Here is a 24,394-nt window from a genome sequence, read left to right as displayed (position 1 = left end):
ATTCCTCAAGGTCTCTGTGTTCTTGTTTGTCTGGTTTGTTGGTTGATTGGCCAGTTGGTTGGTGGAAGTTTCGTTCCTTTGAGATAGGATCTCATATATCCCAGGTTGGCCTTGAACTTGATAGAGGATGCCCATGAACTCTTGATGCTCCTGCCTCCACTTCTCAAGTGCTGGGATAACAGGCATGAGCCACCAAGTCTGGCTAAGGTCCTTGTTTAAAGTGTCTATGTACCTGGCCTTCTGCACACCCTTTGCACAAATGAACAGGTCGGCGCCCGTCCTGGAATGCTTGAGATGGAACTAGAAGCTCTGACAGTGTGAGTCGCTCACAGTGGTCACACACGAGTTACACTAGAGCTGAGGCAACAGAGGGAAACAGGGTGCCCTGCATGTATCTTGTCGTCTGGCCCCATGTTGGGAGGGAACATCTGGACTGGGAGGCTGCTGGGAAGCTCAAGAACTGGTGCGCCTGGCAAGGTGAGGAGATAGAAGAGGCAAGCAGTGAGGGAAGTAGCCACCTGAAACTCTGAGAACATTCTAGAAAAGGGAGCAGTTTGCCTAGAAGCATCGTACCAGAGTTGAGCTTTGGCTGCCTGGGCAGCAGAAGCATTTCAGATTACTCTTGAGTTTTCTTTGAAAGCTACTGAAGGGTTCTGCTCTTCTCTGGAAGTAGCTGAGGAAACTTCATATCAAAGAAAACATCTGATTCTGCAGGGAGCTGCTGCCTCCACCCTTTGCTTATTTTCATAACAGGCAGACACATGTTCCTCCTTTCCTTCTGCAGGCCTGTCATGCACCGGAATGTCCGCTACAACTGTCGAGTGATCTTTCTCAACAGGTATGTGGCCCCAGAGGCAGGTGGCTGGCCTGCCTTTGGCTGGCTGTAGGGTGCCATATGCTGGAAGCCACCCCTAGGGGTACCCTTGGTGAGCATGACACACTAGCCCAGTGATTTGTGTCACCACCTCACTGTGCCTCAGCTACCACTCTCACAGGCACCCTCAGGCCTTAAAAGAGGACACTAGGATGGAATTTAGGGGTGTAGATCGGATGAGGGATGTCTCTTTGGTTGAAGTATACCTGTGCCACTCTGTCACAGAAAGGCATTGGGCTACACGGAGCCATGGGACTCCCTTCTTTTCAGACAGAAAGTTTAAATCCTGAGAGAGAAACAGGTTTTCTCAGGGCCCTGTGTGTGAACTCGTACTATGTGGCCTTACTCAGCTGGTGGGGCGGCGCCTGTGGTGGTGGGACCCTCATCCCCGGAGCTTGGTGTGAACAGCCCCGACCCTGTTGCAGGAAGATACTGCTCATCAGACCCAAGATGGCTTTGGCCAATGAAGGCAACTACCATGAGCTGCGCTGGTTCACCCCATGGTCCAGGAGCCGGTGAGTGCCAGGTGCCCAGAACTGCAGCACTCACATGACCAGGAATTCAGGTTCAACTGAAGGTTCAGCATGCAACCTTGGCCCAGGTCCCAGGGAGGTGACCCACAAGAACATGTCAGTCCCTGTCACTCACACCTGGCTGCTTCCATGCTACCAATTAAAGTATAGCCACACTCCACATATCATCAGGTCTCAGTTATCACCAGTGACCGTCTGTCTTTCTAAGTGGGGACACTACATCTTGAATGGTCCAATGTGGCTATCTAGGGCTCTAACTTCAGCCACTTGACCTAGAGGACAGATTCTTCTTTGTGTTGGGCGTCTACCCTGTGCACTGTAAGGTGGCCAGTGGCATCTTTTGCATCCGATAGCATTTGCTAACCAAAAATACCTCCAAGCTGGGTGTGGTGGTACACACTTGTCTTCCCAGCACTTGGGAGGTGGAGGCAGGAGGATCATGAGGTCAAGGTCATCCTCAGCTATATAGTAAATTCCAGACCTGCCTGGGCCACATGGGACCTTGACTCAGAAAATCAAAGTCAAATGAACAAAAAACAAAATCACCCCCAGACATCACCAAATGTCTTTTGGGGTGGGGAAAATTGACTGCCCCTAGTTGGTAAACCCTGCTCTATTTTTACCCATTGCTCCCACTTGTTAATTGCTACGGTTGACTGTTGTAAATGGGGTCCTTCACAGCATGTTTTATTTTCCACACATGCGGTGTATGCACATGCGTGCAGATGTGTGTGCATGTGTGGACGCCAGAGAACAGCAGGCATCCTGTCACTCGTTCATGTCTTTCCTTGAGATGGAGTCTCACTGAACCCAGAGCTGCTGTGTTTAGTCAGACTGGCTGACCAGCAAGCCCCAGCAATTCTCCTACCTCTACTCCCCGCAGAACTGGGGTTATAGGCATGCCCGCCATTACCTGGCTTTTTTTTTTTTAATTTTATTTTTTAAATTATTTATTTATTTATTTGAGAGCGACAGACACAGAGAGAAAGGCAGATAGAGGGAGAGAGAGAGAATGGGCGCGCCAGGGCCTCCAGCCACTGCAAACGAACTCCAGACACGTGCGCCCCCTTGTGCATCTGGCTAACGTGGGTCCTGGGGAACCCAGCCTCGAACCAGGGTCCTTAGGCTTCACAGGCAAGCGCTTAACCGCTAAGCCATCTCTCCAGCCCTTACCTGGCTTTTCATGTGAATGCTGGGGCTTGAACTTGGGCCCTCCTACCCTAATGCCTGTCCTGTCAGTGCTGAGCCATCTTCCCACCTCTCATAGTTCATACTGGACAACTGTGGGGTGGGGCGTGTGCCTTTTGTTTTTGATTTGGCCTTACTAAATTCTTACCATGTCTCGTAATTATTCTGTTGATTTGTTTTTAGTTTTTCTACCAAATAGAAATTGATAATATGAGCTTAATTTTATTCTTTTCCAGTATTCATACCTCTCAGTTGATTGTCTTCACATTCGTTGGCCAGCATTTCGACAATGTTCTCGATCACTTCTAAGCCAAAAGTCTTGGGTAGTAGCCATTTTTCCCTTCCAACTTGAAAAAAGTTCTTTGGAGGCTGGTAGATGGATTCAGTCGATTAAAAGTATTTGCCTTGCAAGTGTGACCACCTGAATTCAGTCTCTGGAAAGCTCATAAAAGAAGCCAGGCATGGTGGCACACACTTGTAATCCTAGCACTGGGGAGATGGAGATTGGGGGATCCCTGGGCCTCACTGTTCAGCCAGTCTAACCTACCTGGGGAGTTCCAGGCTCATAAGAGACCCTGCCCCCCCACCAGCCCTGTCTCAAAAAGAGATGGATGTCCAGGCATGGTGGCACATGCCTTTAATCCCAGCACTTGGTAGACAGAGGTAGGAGGATCACTGTTGGTTCAAGACCACCTGAGACCACACAGTGAATTCCAGGTCAGCCTAGGCTCAAGTGAGACTCTACTGTGAAAAACCGAAAGAAAAAAAAAAGATGGATAGCACCTGACATATGACACCTGTCCTCTGGCCTCCACACACATGCACATACATGCATGCTCACCCATATGCACACTTACCTGCACACATGTATGACACATATGAATATGCACATATACACACTAAGTAAGTAGATTCATTAGTAAATTTTTTAAAAAACTCTCTGGGTTTTCCCATTTGGTTTCAGATCAATATCTTACCACTAGTTATTTTGCATGTGAGTTTTTAAATCATTTGAACATGGATGTTAAATTCAGATGTCTTTTTTTTTTTGTTTTTTCTCTTTTCCTGAGTTGGGTAACAACATTAAGCTAGGGCTTAGTTTTGTTTTGTTTTTAACATTATGGAGTTTTTCTTTTTTTGTATTCTGGAAATTTTATTATAGCAGTCATGTGCTATCAAATTATGGTATGGTTAATTTTTCCCTTAACATTTAAGAATGATATATCAAATGGTGTTTATTTTAAAATGTTTACTGTGCAATAGCAAACATGTAACCCTCAGATTGGAGTTGTTGCATGGGCCTGCATGAGCCCTGTGCAGGCGCCGCCCACAGAAATAGCCTTTCCTGCCAGGCATGGTGGTGCACGCCTTGAATCCCAGCTCTAGGGAGGCAAAGGGAGGAGGATCACCGTGAGTTTGAGGCCACCGTGAGACTGCATAGTGAATTCCAGGTCAACCTGAGCTAAAGTGAAACCCTACCTTGAAAAACCACAAAGAAAAGAAATGGCCTTTCCTCTGCCTTCTTGCCCTTCCCAGAACTGACCTAGCTTGCATACAAATGGAAACATAGTGCACAAGGCGCACGCCTTTATAACATCTTTTTGCTCAAAACTGTGCTTTTGAGATGTATCCAAAAGTTCTTTTATATAATAATAATGGCATTCAGTGGGATTTGTTTTGGATTCGTTTCATTTGTGGGGCTGTTTCATGAGATAAGGTCTTACACGGTAGTTCAAGCTGGCCTCAAGTTCATGGAAATCCTCCTGCCTCAGCATGCCACATGCTGGAAAATGACAGCTTGGTACAAAGTAGATCTTTGCAGCTATTAAAGAAGGCAAGAATGAATGATCCTATGTTCTTTGCTTTTAACATGACTCTTGGCATAGAGCTTCTTCAACCTCCGGCCTACAGATGGGGATGGAGGGCTAATTTGGGGATAGTGAGGCAACTGTAAGGCCAGAGGCCTGTTTTCTTATTCCTTTTTTCTTTATTATTTTTAAATTTTATTTATTTATTCATTTGACAGGGAAAGGGGGAGGGAGAGAGAGAGAATGAGAATGGGCATACCAGGGCTTCCAGTGACTGCAAACGAACTCTAGACATGTGTGCCCCCTTGTGCATCTGGCTAGCGTGGGTCCTGGAGAATCAAACCTGGGTCCTTTGGCTTTGCAGGCAAATGCCTTAACCACTAAGCTATCCCTCCCGCCCCATGTTTTCTTGTTCTGATTCCCTGTGTTAGTGAGAGAAGGGAGGGCTCATCCACTCTACTCCTCAGCTTTGCTTGGTAAGAGAGAACTATTGACACAGCATCCACAGGGCACCTGTGAATCCTAAGAAAGAAAAACACAAATACTATTGGGCTGAAGAGATGGCTCAGAGGCTAAGAGCACTTGCCACTTAAGCATAAGGAACTCTGTGGCTGGAGACTGCCAAGTTCAACTCCCCAAAACTCATGTGAAAAGCTGGGGGTGGCCATGCTTGTCTATAATTCCAGTCCACATGGGGGGAGGGGAAAGGGAGATAGAAACTGGAGAATCTCTGGAGCTTGAATAGAAGGCACCTGACCCAACTTTCTCTGGCCTCCACATGCACATACATTGGGTGTGTGCATCTGCGTATGCATGCGTTCAATACACTCAACAGCACACATACACTACACACACACAAATGGTGTTAAGTCAGTGTCTGAATAGTGTACTTGTACAGCTCACTTGAAGTCAGAGGTGTTAGCTTCTTTTTCTTTTTTAATGCAATTTTAAAGAGTAGATCTTTGGGACTCTTTGTACCAGAGCTGTGTGTTAAATGTTGTACCCATCCCCCATCTTGTGAGCTGTGGCTCTTGATCCTGTGATTTTATTGATAGGGTTTGAAGGTATAAGTGGGGGTTAATATCACACGTAATTGTGGCTGGCCATTCCTCCTGATTTCTCATTGGGAATTGTGACCTGCTTCTACCTCATCTCCTCAGAATCATCTCTCAGTAAAAAAAATGGAGAAGCAGAGACACCCTGATACATACAAGTGCTTAAGTGTCTCCCAGTGAAACACCCTCCCATTCTTACAGCCCCCTGAAGTGTGGATGGGCAGCCCTGCTTTTGTGGACTCAGGAGTGTGATATTCAATGTGGTATCTGTCTGAGGGCAGGAGCTAAGCTTCCTGTTTGCGGGGATGGCCTGGCTCAGTTCTATGGTATTTTCCTTCCAGGCAAACTGAAGAGTACTTCCTCCCTAGGATGTTACAGGAACTGACAAATCAGGTATGTTCCTTCTGTGTCCACATTGACAGTCCAGATTGAGGGCAGGCAATGGGAGACAGGAAATTTTTGGTCAGGTCACAGAACAGTGCATGGCTGGGTACAAAGAAAGCACAGAGGGAGGGCCAGCCTAGCTCTGGGCCTTTGCACTAGCAATCAGGTAGCATTTGAGAAGGAGACTCAGCCGGATATGGTGTCGTGGTCAGCTCCGCACTGCTGGGATGAACCTCCAAACCAGACAGTTTGGAGGAGAAAGGGATTTATTTGGAGTTTACAGATCCAGGAGAAGTTCCATTGTTGGCGGGGGGGGGGGGGGAGCAGGGTGGGAAAGCTGGCCCCTTTCACAGATCCACCCAGAGAGAGAAGTCACCAGAAGCACCACCAAAAGCACACTCTGGGAACCCCAGGTAGAGCTCAAGCACTCTGCATACTTTCAGGCTGGAATTCAGATCCACCTCCAGTAGCACCTTAGGGCTGGACCCCAGGATCCACCTACAGTGACACCTTTTCCAGCCAGGCAGCTGGAAAACCAAATTAGAAGCTTTAATGAAACAGTTGAGTCTATTGGGGGACACAAATTCAAACTACTGCATATGGTAACCTCCTAAAGAACCTGGAGCCCCCCTGATGAGCAGCCAATGGTAGTAGGCATATTCTAACCCTGTTCATGACCCAGGGAGCATGCCCACATGAGTGAGACAGACCTTATGCAGTCATATTTTAGAGAGAGGGAGGGAGAACAGCCTGGTCAGAAAGAGAAAGAGAGAGAGAGCAATGGTGAGTGGGCTGGGGCTGTAGCTCAGTTTGAAGAGTGCTTGCCTAGCATGCAACAGGCCCTGGGTTTGATCCCCAGCACCTCATAAACTACGCATGGGGGCCCACACCTATAATTCCAGCACCCCACTGCCCTTCTAAGTGGAGCTTTATTAGGAGAGTTATGGTGTCATGCCACAAGCAACCTGATGGGGTCCTGGAGCCAAAACTTCAGCTCCCAAGAGGACAGTTAGTATGCCGTGGAGTAAACTGACAGGATCACCAAAGCCCGAGATTGTCACTGAAGTCAACAGGAGGGGCCCTCAGCTTCCAGCGGAGGTCAGCGTGTCATGAAAGAATGACAGGGCCACTGAAGGCAGACAGAGTGAGGGGCTTTGTTTTTCTGCAGGACAAAGGGAACTTCTTGCTTTTATGAGTTTTGTGGGGATAGGGAAAGTCCCATGCCATGTGACCTGAGGTGTGGGGAGTCAGGGAGGCACTAGGTAGGGCTCAAGGCCGTAACTCAGAGCCTTGTGTTTCCCTGGCAATAGGGAGCTGGTTTTGGTTTTTGCTTTCCTGTTTCTTCTTCCAACCTTTGTCCCAGGTTGGGATGGGTGGGTTGCATTTTATCATTCTCACATCAGCGAGAGACTTACCATAGGTGGGCATGGCTACCTTTGGAGAGGCCCACACCTAGTCTCTTAAAGTGACTAACCTTTGGTGTTGAGAAATGGTATTGTACCACTTGTTTGGATGTGACTGTGGTGGTTTGATTCAGTCCCCCATAAACTCATGTGTTCTGAATGGTAGGTCCCCAGATGGTGGCAATTTTGGAATTGGAGCCTCCTGGAGAAGGTTTCTTGTTGGGAGACAGGCTTCTGGGTGTTAGAGCCATCTTCCCCTTGCCAGTATTTGGGACACTCTTCTGATGTTGTTGTCCATCTAAGGTTGGCCAGGAGATGATATCCAGCCTCTGTTTGTGCCACCTTTTCCCCTGCCATCATGGAGTTTCCTCTCGAGTCTACAAGCCAAAATAAGCCCTTTCCTCCCACCAGCTGCTTTTGGTTGGGTGCTTTCTGCCAGCCACAGGATGATAGCTGCAACGATGACCATTTCTACAGTATGGATGAGAGCACTACCTGGAAATACTGGCTAGAGCAAGTGCTTGGCTGAGGATCATATGAGAAACACTTCATAACATACGTTTAACTGCTGATAGCAAAGGTGAAGGTGACGGGCTGGAGAGATGGCTTAATGGTTAAGGTACTTGCCTGCTGTTGCAGTCCGGTTCACATCGCTGGTAGAAATCACCCAACCAAGAGCAGCTTCTGGGATAAAGAGGTTTATTTTTTACTTATAGGCTCTAGGGGAAGCTCCATGATGGCAGGGGAAAGCGATGGCATGAGCAGAGGGTGGACATCACACCCTGGCCAACATAAGGTGGACATTAGCAACAGGACAGTGTGCTAAACACTGGCAAGGGGAAACTGGCTATAACACCCATAAGCCCACCCCCCAAAAAAAAATAAACTGCATCCAGGAGGCATTAATTCCCAAATCTCTATCAGCTAGGAACACTAGTATTCAGAATACCTGAGCTTATGGGGGTCACCTGAATCAAACCACCACATTCTACCCCTGGCCCCCATATACTGATAACCATACATAATATAAAATGCAATGCATTCATCCAACTTTAAAATTTCCCATAGTTTGTTTTTTTTATCAATTCCAATGATGTTCATATATCCCCACAGTCCAAGATCTTTTAATTGAGCCATAATACCAAAAAATAACCCCCCAAAAGCCCATAATGGCACAGAATAAACATTTACACGGCAAAAGATGGCATTGGGCAGAGCAAAGAAATATACAACTGATACAAGATTTATAACAACCAGGGCTTTAATTTCCAATTGCCATCAGCTGGGGAGACTAGCATTCAGAATACCTAAGTTTATAGAGGACACCTGAATCAAACCACCACACCAAGGATCCATTTTTGGCTCTCCAGATCCCACTACTTAAGCCACACACGCAAACCCCTTACTTAAGCCAGACCTGCAAAGGTGAGGTAAGCACAAAGTTGCACATGCCCACTAGGTGGCACAAGCATCTGGAGTTCAATTGCAGTGGCTGAGGACCTAGTGCACCAATTCTCTCTCTCTCTCTCTCTCTCTCTCTCTCTCTCTCTCTCTCTCTCTCTGTGTGTGTGTGTGTGTGTGTGTGTGTCTGTCTGTCTGTCTGTCTGTCTTCCTGTCTATCTCTTTAAAAAAAAAAAAAAAGATGAAGTTGGTGATTTGTGCCCGTGGAAACTTCAAGAGAGAGTTCTTTGCAGCCATTGTTAGCTTTGCGGTTTGTGATCATGAATGGAGTCATGGAAGAGCCTTGAGGCATCAGCAAAGGAGGTGCCTGCCAGGGCTGAACACAACCCAGGCTGAGGGGGATACAGGCAGGGCTTGGAACAATACGGCAGCATGCGGGGATGCCTGAGACAGGCCAGCACACAGTTCAGGTGGGTGGTCATTGAGCCTTATGTACACTTTTCCTTTTATTGCAGGAGACTGTGCCCTTCGGAGATGCCGTGCTGGCCACTCTTGACACCTGTATTGGGAGCGAGATCTGTGAAGAGCTGTGGACGCCGTACAGGTCAGCCGTCTCCCCTGTGCCATTCACTCCCTGTCCTCACCTGGGTCAGCAGAAGGACTTGGGCTTTACGATCTCCTCGGGTCATAGCTGCGGCTGTAGAGAGGCCCAGGGAGAGCTGAGAGGCCATGGGAGCCCAGTGATCACCCCACCTGCCTCTGCCCACAGCCCACATGTCGACATGGGCCTGGACGGTGTGGAGATCATCACCAACGCCTCAAGCAGCCACCACGTGCTACGCAAAGCCCACGCCAGGGTGGATCTGGTGACCATGGCCACCACCAAGGTGAGCGTAGGGCACAGCCGCCAAAGCATGGTCACTGGCCAGGCTTGACCAGAGCCCTCAGGGTGCTGGGCACGTGAGGCTGGGCTCAGCCATCCATGGTGGGTGCTCAGGGCCATGGTTTGTCCTACATGCAATGGTCATATCCAGCCCTTCCTGGACTTTCCTACACAGTATCCTCTGGCCCTCACAGCTGGCCCATGAAATAGGTTTTGCTGGCGGTTCTGTAAGGCAAGGAGTCAGTCTATGTCTCTCCCCATGGGTGCTGTTTTAACACATAGGAATCCCATGCACCTGCCACTGTGTGGGCCCCGCAGGCCCAGAGGGGACGTGGCTGTTAGTCCTTCGCAGGTAGACATGCGCTTGGTTGAGGAAGGACACATGCAAGACTTAGAACAGCGATGGTGGCCTTTAATAGAGGTCTGAGGATGCGCGGGGTCTGAGGCCAAAGCTTCCAGCTTCAGAGAGGGCTGACAGTGCTGTGCCGAGCACTGTGGTAAAGTGAAAGTGAAAGTGAATGCCCTGTGGGGTGCCCAGCACCCGGCAAGTCCACGTACATCATAGCTCAGGGGCTTTGTGTCCCTCCCCCACCCACACTGACTGTCTCTGTCGGGGTTGGGCACAAAGGACAACATGGTGGGTTGGTAGATGGCAGACTCTAGTACAGCCAGGTGTCCTGCGTGGGGGCTGGTGGCAGGTAAGTGTGACGCTGCCAACATTCACCACTGCTTCTTCCATCACCTCTGCTTCTTCCAGAACGGTGGGATCTACCTGCTGGCCAACCAGAAGGGCTGTGACGGTGACCGTCTCTACTACGACGGTTGTGCTATGATCGCCATGAATGGAAGAATCTTTGCCCAGGGCACCCAGTTCTCACTGGAGGATGTGGTAATGGGCATGCTGGCTGAGCAGGATGCCGGGGAGTGTGGTGTGGCAGTGTGGCACAGGGGAGGGTAGGATGGAGGAGCATGGTGTTGGGGAGAACCCTGTTGTCCCCTTCCACATCCAAGGTGAGGCAAGGAGCCCCAGCAGCTGCCCATTTGAACAACTCCCCACCGTGGCTGTGAGGATGTGGGTAAGAACTTCCACACTGTGCTTGGGGTCAGGGCCACCTGGGGGCCCTCAAGGGCCCAGTGAATAGCAAGCACTGTGGTAAGGGACCTGGTGCCTCCTGGCTTCGTGCAGGATGTGGGGGGCTTGTTTGGCCCATTTTGGAGAGTGGCAGTGAGGAAGCCCTCCACTCAGACATGAGAAAGCACCAGACCTGCTCCCGTGATAAAGGCCATGGAAATCCACGTTTGGCCCAGAGACTTATCCTTAGCTGGTCTGATAAGGCCCTTGGGTCTCTCCTTGGATCTAGACAGCACATGTTACCCTACTTGGCCTCCTAAGTCCTTGGAAACACAGAAGAGGCCCATGACCTTCTGTGGGAAAGGGGCTCTCTAAACACACCAGGTGAGTGCCAGAGGAAGAGACAGAGGAGGGCAGATCTGAGAGCCTGTTGCAGACCTCCCTGCTCTACCTCACAGGACCACATGGTCCTCATAGGAGCTGCACATGCCATGCCAAAGATTCGCGTTACTACAGGTGCAGAGTCTCTCCTGCCATTTACTTTGTCATGTTGGGTTTTCATTTCCTTCACTAGGAAGGATGACAGATGGTAAAGTCTTAGATTGGTGTTACTCTTATCTTTTTCCTGAAGTAATATAAGCTGGAAGAGGCTATTGTCAAACATGGAAACAGGCTCATTGGTCCTTACCTAAATTACTTGGGGCTACATGAGTTACAGATTTTAGATCCCCCGCCCCCTGCAATTGTGGACTATTTGCATGCATGTAACAAAGTGTCTTGGGACTGGGGCTCAAGTCTAAATCGGAAATTCACTTGTTGTCTTAGTTAGTTTCCTGTGGCTGTGACAAGTACCTGACAAAAGCAACTTAAGGAGGAAGGGTTTATTTTGAAGGTGTGGTGGCAGAAATGTGAGGTGGCTGTATGACATTGCATCCACAGTCAGGAAGCAGAGTGTGTACAGGAAATGAGGATGAGCTATTGACCTTCAGGACCCAGCCCCTCCAACCGTGGGCTCAGCACACTCCCCGTGTTGACCCCACACAGTGGGTCCTGCAGACTGTGCTTGATCATTTCAAGTGGAGGGTTTTCTGTTGCCTATGGAATCAAGATGAGACCTAAATTGAGGACCCTTTGTGAAGCTGGCCCATGTTCCATGCTGGATGGCCATCAGGTGGAACTCTGGGATTGACCCTCATTAGTAGGGTCCAGGAAATTTGCATGGGAACTCTAAGTAATCCAGACTAATTCCCATACATCTACTCACAGTATATACTGATCAGGGACCGCCCACCCCCCATGGCTCTGTTACCAGACCCCAGGCCCCTCGCCTCAACCTTGGTCACAGGAAGCACCAAACCTGAACCCACACAACCAAAGCCGGCGACTGCCTGGCCACTCCCTCCCTCCTTCCTTTTTCTCCTCCCGCCGCATCGGCCAGCATGAGCCAGACCAGGGCACACGGAGCCTTGCCTGGACCCAGGAAACACAGCTCTCCATGAAAATGTAGCCCCTCCCGCCATCTTTCAGAAGGTTTGATTTGAACTCCCAGTGCTCACAGAGTGGCCCATATACAATACAGAAGAAAGAAAAAGAGGCAATAGACCAGGGAGCATCCAAGAATCCTGAGGGCTGACTAATCACCTCCGATGGAGAAACAGTAGTTCCAAGGGGGACTGCAACCAGCCTGATCTGGCAGGCCCGTGAAATGACTCACCTGGGAAAGTTGGCCTTCAAGGCCTGTTGCAGAGATACTTGGTGGTCCTGAGGTTGTCAGTGTTAGCCCGGCAGGCCAGCAGAGCCTGCCTGCAGTGTGCACAAAATCACCCCACACAGGGGCCCCGGGCCTCATTCTTGCCACCAAGACAGGGATCCTATCTGTTGGAGCATCAGAAAGTGGATTTCATGGGCATCCAGCCCAGTAGAGGATATCAGTGCTTGCTGGTTACTGTCTGAACCTTTTCAGGATGGGCAGAAGTCTTCTCCACCCACACAGAAAATGCCCAACAAGTGTCTCATATTCTAGCCAGAGAAATCATTCCGCACTTCAGGATCCCAATGAGCGTCAGGTCAGACAATGCCCCCCAGCTTTGGCAGCAAAATTCTTCAGCAGGTGTCCAGAGCGGTAGGCCTAACTTGGGATCTACGCACGCGGTACCACCCCCAGTCCTCGGGCCGAGTTGAGAGAATGAACAGGACCGTGAAGACGGCAGTGGCCAAGCACTGCCAGGAAACAGGTCTTCCTCGAACAGAAATTCTGCTGCTTGTACACTTAGTATGCACTGCACGTCCTGCAAATGTGGATCTTCCCCTTTGAACTTCTGTTCGGGTGCCCTCCCCCACTGCTCCCAAGACACTGTGGGGAGACCTCTGGGAGGAGTCTGGACTGTACGGAAAGTGAAGGAGAAAAGCACACACCGAACTTGATCTCTACAGAGACTGTTCTTTGAAGTACCTTGATGAGGGGCAGCAGCCTTCCCGTGGGATGGAGGCTGAAGCACTGGGCTAGGCTGGGGTGCAAGCTTATAAGGAGAATCCTAAGAAAAACAGACTGGACCAGGTGCAGTCCCGGGGAAGGGACTTGTAGCTATGTGTGTCTTTGCTCAGAGTAGGCTTTTTTTCAGCAAGAATTGTCTAAAGGAGGATACCCCAGATGGTTTCTGTTCCTTCAGGGCCTTCTGAGTTAAGGGAAGTGTATCAATCACAGGAGTTGTCAAGCTAGTCTGGGAAAGCTAGTCTGGGAAAGGCTGCCTCTGATGTTTCTCTGAGGCCTTCTAGTCTTAGGGACAGTCATTAACCCTCTAGCTCCCTCTGGTTTTCAGGGAGAGCCATTAACCCTTCATGGACAAACTTATCTTCTGCAGTTCTTAAAGGACTTAGTCAACACTGCCAAGGAACTTGCTAGACATTTAAATCTGCCCCCTGCCCTCATGACTCATGACCCCCTACATTCCTGGAGCCCAGGAGACTGGGACTAGACAAAGATCCCAGTCCAGGGAAGCTTAAGCTGGGATGGGAGAGAAGCCATACCAAATTATCCTAGCCATTGCCCCAGCTCTTTAAATTGCAGGTGCTTTCAGGTGCTATGCAGAGCATCAGCGGGTTCCCACTAGATAAGGTAAAAGCCATAAGGTTTGTAGGTAAAGAGGAGGGACTCATGTAGAACAATGGGAAATTACAGAGTTGCCGGGAAAGAAGGCTCAAGGCTGCCTCGTCAGCCCACAGCCAGGTACCCTCCCCCTCCAGACCAAACACACATGTCCAGTCACTCCTGCTTACTAAAGATTAGAACTGCATGATTTCCATGTACCCAGTTTTGGAATTTCTCCTTTGTACACCCCCCTCCCCGATTGCTTGTGCGGATTACAGCTGCTAACCCCACGTATGTGCTTCTGGAAGGCCTGCTCTCTTCCACTTTTCACTGAAACTATAAATTGAAAGTGCACTCGGAGCTCAGGGTTGGAGTCTTTCCAGAGGTATCCTGGCTCTGGACCACACGTGAATAAATCTCCCCTTTTCCTCCCAGTTTTGTGTCAGGTCAATTTCCAGAGGGGTGTTTTCCACATCATGTAGGCAATGAAGTTTCACAGAATGGAACTTTTCTCCTCCAGCATTATGTAGACACTCTGGAGTTTTCAGGTTCTGGAGTGTTTGGATTTCGGAGTCTTAGATCTGGGATGTTTTGCATCCCAGTTGTGCAGATATAACACAGTGATCCAGGAGTGAGGGGCTTGCTGCCCTGTTCTCAAGTGAGCAGTACAGGTTATGTAAGGGAGACACTTTTCAGAAAGCCCCCATCAGATTCCTACTGATTGACAAGGCTGTTTTTTTTTTTTTTTCTAAATTTTTTTATTCTATTCATTTACTTGACAGAGAAAGAGGCAGAGAGAGAGAGAGAGAGAATGGGCACACCAGGGCCTTCAGCCACTGCAAATAAACTATAGATGCATGCACCCCCTTGTGTGTCTGGCTTACATGGGTCCTGGGGAATCAAACCTGGGTCCTTTGGCTTTTCACGCAGACGCCTTAACCATTAAGCCATCCTTCCAGCCAAAGGTAGTTTTTTTTTTTCTTTTAACTATTATTTATTTGAAATAGAAAGAAGGAGAGATACAGAGAGAGTGCCAGGGCCTCCAGCCACTGCAAACGAACTCCAGATGCATTTGCCCACCTGTACATCTGGCCTATGTGGGTCCTGGGAAATTGAACCAGGATCCTTTGGCTTCGCAGGCAAATGCCTTAACCACTAAGCCATCTCTCCAGTCCTGACTGACAAGTTTTATGTCATGGAATGACTGACAGGTCACTGGGAAGTGTCGGAACGCAGGGTGGGTTGGTTGTGACTCTGTTCATCCTTTTCCTGGGTCCCTAGGAGTCCTTAAGTCCCTAGCCTGTGCTGTATACATTGTGACCCACTCTCAGGGAACAGAGATCCCATTATGCATGGGATGAGAAGCATATTTCTCTCCCACTTTCCTTCTCCAGGAAGTCCTGACTGCCACACTAGACTTGGAAGATGTCCGGAGCTACAGGGCAGAGATTTCATCTCGAAACTTGGCAGTAAGTGCACGGCAGAAACTCAGAAAGTGACATCAAATGCTTTGGGCTTGGGTGTGGAGTCAGCGTGTGGGCCAGTGCAGTTACACCCAGGGTGGTGCAAAGAAAACGCAGCTCCGCTCTCTGTTGGCACTGCTGGTGGAGAACTACCTACCACAACGATGGGGCAGCAGCCAGAGCAGATGGACTATCAGGCAGCGTGTGGCCCAGGGTGGCCACATATCAGGACAAGACCTGGGCCACCAGCAAGTGCACTGGGGACTCCCTAGTACAAGCAGTCACTCAGGACCCAGGACTCTGTACTTCTGTAGGGCCTGTTACCTACGTGTGACAGGCAGCTGATGCCTTGATGGCGAGGAACTAGGAAGCTCAAACTTGCCATGACTTTTTCCTAATGGCATCTGTGTTAAGATGTGCTTTCCCATAGCCTTCTCAGCGCCATTAGCTTATTCCCAGTGTATTCATGGATAACTGCATGATTTCCATATACCCAGTTTTGGAATTTCTCCTTTGTACACCCCCCTCCCCGATTGCTTGTGCGGATTACAGCTGCTAACCCCACGTATGTGCCTCTGGAAGGCCTGCTCGCTTCCACTTTTCACTGAAACTGTAAATTGAAAGTGCACTCGGTGCTCGGGGTTGGAGTCTTTCCAGAGGTATCCTGGCTCTGGACCCCGCACCCTTCCCTACACCCCACCCCTGGTCTCAGGCAGCCGCCAGTCTGCTTCTTGCTGTAAGTCTGAGGGCGTTTTGCGGGCACGGAACCACATGTGCGCTCTCATATGCCCAGTTTCCCATGCTGAGCGGGATTTCCTTACGGTCCACCATGTGGAGAGCGCCCAAGCTCCGTTCCTTTCTGGGGCTGCGGTCTACTGAGCGGCTGTGCTGCTGCGTGCTGACCCACTCCCCAGCCGACAGGCATGGGGCAGCCACAGAGTTGGGGGTTTTGAGCATGTGTGTGGTATGCATGTATGTACATGTGTGGGCACACATGTGTGCAGGTGCATGTGGAGGCCAGAGGTTAATGTTAGGTGGTTTCCTCAGCCACTGTTCGCCCTGTTTACTGAGACAGGGTCTCCTACTTGAACCCAGAGCTCATAGATGCAACTAGTCTAGCTAGCCAGCTTGCCACAGGGATCCCATCCCTGTCCCATCTCCTGTACCTCCCCCCATCCCACCCCTCATAGCTGGGATCACAGCCACCTGCCTTTTATGTTTATACGGGTGCTGGGGATCTAAATTCAGGTCGCACCTGTGCTTTACCCCCTGAGCCATCACACAAGTCCCCCTCTGGAGTTCTGAGTGGACACGGGTTCGTTTCTCCTAGACAGAAGTGGGATGCCAGGCCACATGGTGAGCCTCAACTTCAGGCTCTTGAGGTCATCAGACTGCTTTTCTGAGCTGCTTCCCTGCCTCCTCTCCCTGCAGCAGTGGGAAAGGCCTGTAACTCCTCTGCCCTTGCCAGCACCTGCTGCCATCCTGTTTCCCTGGGGACTTGTCTTGAATCACCACTGGCTGATGGAGTCCCATTTCCTGTTGGATTCAGCACCCAAGAAGGCACCAAAGTGCTGGCTGCCACAGTGTGTTTTATTTGTTATCTTTTTAAATAGTTTATTTACTTGTTTGTTTATTTTTATTTAATTTTTTTTTTTTTTGAGGTAGGGTTTCACTCTAGCCCAGACTGACCTGGAATTCACTCTGCATTCTCAGACTGGCCTTGAACTCACAGCGATCCTCCTGCCTCTGCCTCCCCAGTGCTGGGATTAAAAGCCTGTGCCACCACGCATGACTTATTTATTTGTTTATGAGAGAGAAAGAGGCAGAGAGAAAGAGATTGAATAGGTACACCAGGTCCTCTAGCCACGGCAGATAAACTCCAGAACGCATGTGCCACCTTGTGCCTCTGGCTTTATGTGGGTCCTGGGGAATCAAATCCTGGTCCTTAGGCTCTGCAGGCAAGCGCCTTAACCACTGAACCATCTCTCCAGGCCCTGTCACTGTGTCTGCACTGTTCTCCTACAGGCCAGCAAAGTGAACCCATACCCACGTGTGAAAGTGAACTTTGCCCTCTCATGCTGCGATGATTTGCAGGAGCTTGTGTCAGAGCTTGTGTCAGAGCCTGTGGAGTGGACGTACCACACACCAGAGGAGGAGATAAGGTGGGCTGCCTCCCCCTGGACCCTGGGTCATGTATGTGTGTGTGACCACTACCATCCCAGTGGCTGCCACAGTTTGCACTGAGATGGTTGCAGCAGAGACTTCCAGAATCTTCCCAGGATAGATCCTGAGCTCAAAGACCCTGTGCTCCACTAAAAGACATGGGGGGCAGGGGCAGAGCTGCTGACAGCAGGCCACTAGGCGCCTCCCATGGCAGTCTTCCTACACTGCAACTCTGGGTTGCACATGCACTGTTTTGAGCTTCAGGCTCCCCACTTCACAAGGGGGTTATCCCCACTCCCCAGACTTCTTTCATATCAGAAATGCCCACATTCCCATGAGGTGATTACAGCAGAGACACAGTCCATCCTCTGAGCTGCCTCCACCCAGGTCCTGTGTGGGACAGCCATGCAGGTGCCCGTGGGCCAGGCTTGGGTTACAGACTTAGCACCGTCATCTCCCTGCAGCCTTGGACCTGCCTGCTGGCTCTGGGACTTCTTACGACGAAGCCGACAGGTAGGCCGTCCCGTTTCTACCCTGCTCTCCTGGTGTGTTCTGTTGGTTGGTTTGTGTCTTGAGTCTAGGGCAGAGTAGTGATGTTTCTCTAATTTATTTATTTATTTATGTTTTTATTTTTTTGAGATAGGGTCTCGCTGTAGCCCAGGCTGACCTAGAATTCACTATGTACTTTCAGGGTGGCCTCGAACTCACAGCAATCCTCCTACCTCAGCCTCCTGGGTGCTGGGATTAAAGGCATGCGCCACCATTCTCTACTCCATCTTGTTTTTAAAAATATTTTTATTTACTATTTGAAAAAAAGAAAAAGGCAGAGAGAGAGAGAGACTGGGCACATCAGGGCTTCCAGCCACTGCAAACAAGCTCCAGATGCATGCTCCACCTTGTGACCTTATGCATCTGGCTTATGTGGGTCCTGGGGAATCAAAAGACCTGGGGTCCTTTGACTTTATAGGCAAGCGCCTTAGCCACCAAGCCATTGTTGCAGTCAGATTCACATTTCTGGTAGAAATCACCTAACCAAGCACAGCTTGTTGGGGGCAAAAGGTTTATTTTGGCTTACGGGCTCAAGGGGGAAGCTGCATGATGGCAGGGGAAAATGATGGCATGAGCAGAGGGTGGACATCACCCCCTGGCCAACATAACGTGGATAATAGCAACAGGAGAGTGTGCTAAACACTGCCATGAGGAAACTGGCTAAAACACCTATAAGCCCGCCCCCAACAATACACTGCCTCCAGGAGATGTTAATTCCCAAATCTCTATCAACTGGGAACCTAGCATTCAGAACACCTAAGTTTATGGGAGACACCTGAATCAAACTACCACAGCCATCTTTTTAGCCCTGTCTTGTTTTTTATTTATATGAGAGAGAGTGAATCTATGAGAAAGAGAAAATTGGTGCACCAGGGCCTCTAGCCACTGCTATCGAATGCATGCACCAACCTGTAAGCATGCATCACCTTGTGTGTCTGGCTTATGTGGGTTCTGAGGAGTCAAACCTGAGTCCTTAGGTTTCATAAGCAAGCACCTTAACCACTAAACCATCTCCCCAGCCCTCTTTCTTGTTTTTTCTTAAATTTAGTTTTTTATTGACAATTTCTAAATTATAGATAATAGCCCATGGTAATCCCTCCTTCCCCCCACTTTCCCCTTTGAAACTGTGAAACTCCATCTCTTGTTTTTAACACATGCAACTAAAGTGTTTCATGGGGCTGGGGAGATGGCTTAGTGGGTAAAGCAATTGCTGTGCAACCGTGCAGACCTGAGTTCAATCGCAAGTACACACATAAAAGGTAGGCATGTCTACCCGTACCTATAATTCCCAGTGGTGGGGAAGTGGAGACAGAAGTATCCCTGGAGCTCACTGTCAGCTCACCTAGCTTAATCAGTGAGCTCTGGGTTCAGTGAGAGACCTTATCTCAAAAAAGTCATATGGAGACTGATTGAGGAAGACACCCAACATTGACTTGTGCTCTCCACACACGCGCACTCAAACAGATGTGAACACATTTACATGTACACACATGCAAAATAAAGTTTCATAACTGTGCCCCTGGGGGAGTTCATCTGTGCTGGTCAGAGGCCAAATGCCCCCACTCCTGAGGTAGGGTCTCACTCTAGCCCTTGCTGATCCGGAATTCACTCTGTAGTCTCAGAGTGGCCTTGAACTCATGATGATTCACCTTCCTCTGCCTCCTGAGGGCTAGGATTAAAGGTGTATGCCACCATGCCCAGCTTGGCCATAGCCTTTAGAGCTCACTTTGGAGTCTTTGCACAGGTCCCTAGGGTGGGCGGAGCTCCTCGACTCACTGTCCTCTTAGTTTGGTGACCATGTAGGTTGGTGATCCCTTTGTGGAGAGGTGGAGTTAGGCCAGAGTAAAGTTCTCTTTGTCCCTTAGGAAACCTCTGACATGTACCAGTCATTTTCTCCCCTCCTAGGGAGGGCACAGAGGCCATGGCTGGCATTTGGGAGGGTGCTTCAGCTCTCCATAGCTCTGCTCACTGGGTGCTCGGCTGCCTCTTCCAGGCTGGGTTTTTCCTGCCCCTGAGTGGTGGTGTGGACAGCGCAGCCACGGCCTGCCTCGTCTTCTCCATGTGCCACCTGGTCTGCGAGGCTGTGAGAAACGGAAGTAAGTGGTGTGGTGTCTGGTGGTCTGAAGGGGGGCTGCAGGAATGGGCGAGGAGCTGAGGAAAAGGCAGAAAGAGCAAACCCTGGTCATGAGGGAGACCTCACAGTTGTGCAGAAATGTCATCATAGCCCGCTCAAGTCCCTGAGCCAAGGCCAATAAGGGCCTTTCTTGGACATGTTGCTGATGTGGCCCTGTCTGCTTGCCACCGTCTGTTAGTGGTGTGGCCCCAGGGTCAGGACACAGGCTTCGGTTCAAATCCTCACCCCACCCTGGGTGCGGTGACACTGAATATGGCCTTAGTGTGTTCACAGAGCACTGGATCACCATGTTAGCACATGGGTGCCAGTGGACCCGAGCCAACTGTGCAGGCTCCAGGGGAGACTGACCAGGGCCAGCTGCATGGGTACTGACTGGGGAGGTGGACCAGGCCTTCACGCACAGTAGCTCTGGTGGTTTCAGACGAGCAGGTGCTGGCTGATGTCCGGGCCCTCGTGGATGAGAGCAGCTACACTCCCCAGGATCCCCGGGAACTTTGTGGACGCCTCCTCACCACCTGCTACATGGCTAGTGAGAACTCCTCCCTGGAAACAGGCTGCCGGGCCACGGAGCTGACTCAGCAAATCGGAAGGTGGGACCCGAGCTGGGTGCTAAGCTCAGGCAGGTGTCATAGTCTTAATTTGTGTGCCAACCGAGCTGGATTCTGCTTCCTGTGGTTTGAGCCAGAACTTAAGAAAACTGCGCTCATGCCAGCCTTGCACTGTGTGATCTCCACATACACACCTCGCCCCACCCTCCCAGCGAGCACCCAAGGGCCGCCGCGGCCAGGTGTGCTCATCACAGGCCCACACGGAGCTGGCCCGGCGGAACCCAGGAGCGGCCTCGCAGCCGTCGCTCCCATCAGGCTGCCTCCACCACCCAGTGGTTCTTTGCATGAGAATCACCATTCCACGAGGCAAGCCTCTGTCCCATCCAGAATGTTCCATGAGGAATTGCCTGTCTCATTTGCTGGCTGCAGCTAAAAGCCGTCCCGCTGGGAGTTCTGCTCCTCAGGGTATGCCCAAAGGACCTTCAGGGACCCAAAGAGTGACTTGTATACAAACATCCTTGGTAGCCCTGTCACAGCAGTGAAAGACAGAAACAACCCAAAAGCTCATTATCCGATGAGCAACTGAACAAAATGTGCGCTGGCCATCCTGTGGAGGGTTGCTCAGCCATGAAAAGGGGTGAAGCACCCCCACCAGGCTGGGGACCCTTGAACTCATTATGCTGAGTGAAGTACACCAGACCCCATGCTCCCCACAGTGTGCAACTCCATTCCCGCGACGTCCCTAGCCTGGCACTTCTGCAGATCCAGAGAGTGGGTTCGTCGTCATCACAGGCAGGAGTGGCTGGGCTGGGGTGAGGTTTCCCTTCAGGTCGTGAAGTTCTGGAACTGGATAGCGAGCGGGGATGCTGTGCAGCATTGTGAACGTGCTGAGTGCAGTTGGACCACGCACTTGAGGATGGCTACAGTGGCAAATTGTATGCTGTGTGTCTTAGCGCACTGTCATGTGTCCACCATCCCCCCCACACTGATCCTTCGTTCTTCCAGCTACCACGTCAGCCTCAGTATCGACCCGGCCGTGAAGGCCGTCATGGGCATCTTCAGCCTGGTGACAGGGAAACGGCCTCTGTTTGCAGCACACGGAGGGAGCAGCAGGGAGAACTTGGCATTGCAGAATGTGCAGGTGGGCACCCCTTCCCCCCTGACCTTGCTCCTCACAGGAGAAGAGGCATGGGGACCCGGAGACAGCCAGTGCCGGGTCCTCTGCCTGTGGGCCTCACTAGAAGACAATGCCCATAGCCACATACCAGGTTACTAGGTGTGTGTGTGAGTGAGTGTGTAAAAGAGCATATGTGATTGGGCATGTGCATAAATTCTTGTGTGAGTGTGTACACTTGTGGGTTAATGTGCGTGAGTGATCAAAGTGAGTGTGCGTTGCGTATGAGTACAGGAGTGTATGTTTGCCTATAAGAGTGAGGATGAGCATCTATGAATGTGAGTGCAAAGGGGCTGAATTGTGCCCAGGCATGTGTAGCATAAGTGTGTGTTCGGGAGTTTGAACACCAAAGTAAGTATATGAATCCATGCAAAAAATATGAAAAAAGAAAAGGGCTAGAGTGGTGGCTTAGTGGTTAAGGCACTTGCCTGTGAAGCCTAAGGACCCATGTTCGACTCTCCAGATCCCACGTAAGTCAGATGCACAAAGGTGAGGCAAACACAGGTCGCACATGCCCACTATGTGGCGCAAGCAGCTGGAGTTCTATTGCAGTGGCTGAGGCCCTGGTACACCAATTCTCTATCTCTCTCCATCTCTCTCTTTCTCTCACTCTCTGTAAAAAAAAAAAAAAAAAATGAGAAAAGAATCCATGCACACATGAGTATAAGGGTGTGTGCTAGAGTGCAGAAGAGTCGTGGCACGTGTGCATATATGAGCATATGTGTGTGCCCAGGTGCAGGAGTGTGTGCAGAAGTGCCTAAGTGTGGCTAAGAGTATATGCGTGGAAGTTTCGGTGTGAGTGCCTGTGAGTGTGGCTCATGTGTCCTTCCTCAGAGAGTAGCCCTGGTCCTGTCACATCCCTGGCATCCCATTGAGCTGGATGCTGGTGTTACAAAAAGAGGGAAGGCTCCAGCGCTTGGCTGCTTGGGTGTCAGGGTGTCCATTGTCACCCCCCCACCCCCACTGTGCACGCAGCATCTCCAGTGGTCAGGGGAGCCACACTTCCATCCCCTGTTGCTCAGGATCCTGTGCCTGTGCTGAGACCCAGACTGTGGTGTTCTGTAGCACCGTCGTGGGCTGCGAGGGGTAGGAGGCTCCACTCCAGCACTGAGAAGCCCTGACTTCACCCGTGTGCTGTTCTGCTCCATTGCTGGAAACATTGCTCTTATGCTAAGAGGCATCATGGTTCAGAACCTCCCTGGCCCCTTTGGTGGAGTAACTAACTCCATCTTCTTCCCTCTCCTCCAGGCACGGATCAGGATGGTCCTCGCTTACCTGTTTGCTCAACTCAGCCTCTGGTCCCGGGGTGCCCGTGGGGGCCTGCTCGTGCTCGGATCTGCTAACGTGGATGAGAGGTGTGTGTGTGGCCAGTCGATGGGGCTGGGGGAGGCTGTGTGCTCTAAGGTATCCATAGTCTCTGATGGGAGACTGGTCTCCACACAACATGGTCCCCCAAGAATCTCACAATGTCTGGAGGCTGCAGACGGTGTAGCCTACTACACTCGTGTGCTCTGTTTGCCCCCTGCTTGGTCCCTTGAGCCATTTGCCAGACTGACTCCAGCCCCTGCCTGGCACATGTGGGTGGGCTTCTCCCAGATGGTTCCATGGGTCTCTGGTCATGACTGCACGTGCATGTGGTTTTCACTTTCAAACCATTCAGAAAGACCTTTCACTATGGGGACTGATATTATTCCTTCCCATATTACTGCCTTGCAGGAAAAAATCAATCCAGAGACTCCCTCTTGTTTCTAGGCATAGTCCACACTGACCTCAAGCCCAGCAGTGAAGGCTGGCAGCCCTTCCTCCCTGATTTCCTTTAGGTGAGCACTTACACCTCTCAGCTCTTCTCCACGGCTCCTTAGGAATTGGGGAATGTTAAACACTTGGTCTTTCATTCCTCAGTTACTCTGCATCATTCTGTCTGTCCTTCAGTCAACCCACCTTAGCACCCAGCTTTAACATGGCTGCTGGGGATCTGACTCCATTCTCCAGGCAGGGGGAGCAGGCGCCATTAGCTACTGAAACATCTCCCTTGCCAAGGTTTCTAAGTTTTCTTTCTTCCTTTCTTTTTCCCTTCTTTTGGTTTTTCAAGGGTCTTGTTCTAGCTCAGGCTTCCCTAGAATTCACTATGTAGTCTCAGGCTGGCCTCAAACTCACCACAATCCTCCTCCCTCTGCCTCCCAAGTGCTGGGATTAAAGGCGTGTGCCATACACCTGGCTTTTCTTTTATCTTTTTTTTTTTTTTTTGGTGGGGACCCTCTCCATTTTTTGATTGCTTCTAACTTCTGCCCTGATGCCCTGATTCACTAGCATTCTTATTGGCTTACTCATCCAGTGCCTGTTGGCACTTGCCATTCATGGGGTGAGTGAGCAAAACAGAAAAATAGCTCCCACTTGACTCTATGGAAGCAGGTAATAGGAAAACCAATACGAGGTATGTTATAGAACCGTCTACGGAAAAACTAAGGTCGAGCAACAGAGTGTCTGGGAATGTGCAGTTATCAGTTCTCACTAAAGGCCTGCAGCTGGAAAGTAATGTAGCAGTTCAGGGACCAGCCCGTGCAAAGGTCCTGCGGTGCCATGGTGCCGGTCCGAGGATCAGCCCTCGGCCCCCTGAAAAGCTTGGTTTGCTCGAATGGGGACTGAAAGACCCACACGGGCAGGTTTGAGGAAG

The 24,394-nt window shown here is 50.4% G+C and overlaps 1 protein-coding gene across 2 annotated transcripts in view; it reads left to right on the top strand.

The window, feature by feature from the left end:
• Positions 1 to 24,394, top strand: part of Nadsyn1 (NAD synthetase 1) — a 64,673-nt gene that overhangs the window by 7,366 nt on the left and 32,913 nt on the right. The window contains exons 4-16 of one of the 2 annotated variants that reach the window (XM_045152220.1): positions 785 to 838; positions 1,300 to 1,389; positions 5,800 to 5,851; positions 9,162 to 9,250; positions 9,416 to 9,533; positions 10,287 to 10,418; positions 15,084 to 15,158; positions 17,178 to 17,314; positions 17,780 to 17,828; positions 19,858 to 19,960; positions 20,420 to 20,588; positions 21,552 to 21,687; positions 22,969 to 23,075. In XM_045152220.1, the coding sequence (XP_045008155.1) occupies positions 785 to 838; positions 1,300 to 1,389; positions 5,800 to 5,851; positions 9,162 to 9,250; positions 9,416 to 9,533; positions 10,287 to 10,418; positions 15,084 to 15,158; positions 17,178 to 17,314; positions 17,780 to 17,828; positions 19,858 to 19,960; positions 20,420 to 20,588; positions 21,552 to 21,687; positions 22,969 to 23,075 (1,311 nt within the window). Of the gene's footprint in view, positions 1 to 784; positions 839 to 1,299; positions 1,390 to 5,799; positions 5,852 to 9,161; positions 9,251 to 9,415; positions 9,534 to 10,286; positions 10,419 to 15,083; positions 15,159 to 17,177; positions 17,315 to 17,779; positions 17,829 to 19,857; positions 19,961 to 20,404; positions 20,589 to 21,551; positions 21,688 to 22,968; positions 23,076 to 24,394 lie in introns of both variants that reach the window. The other variant, XM_045152216.1, reaches the window with a different exon arrangement.

Source organism: Jaculus jaculus, chromosome 1, assembly GCF_020740685.1.
Source record: "Jaculus jaculus isolate mJacJac1 chromosome 1, mJacJac1.mat.Y.cur, whole genome shotgun sequence".
NCBI classification, from domain to species: Eukaryota; Metazoa; Chordata; class Mammalia; order Rodentia; family Dipodidae; genus Jaculus; species Jaculus jaculus.
Note: the sequence above shows the minus strand (reverse complement) of the source record. Positions and strands in the feature narration are given on the sequence as shown.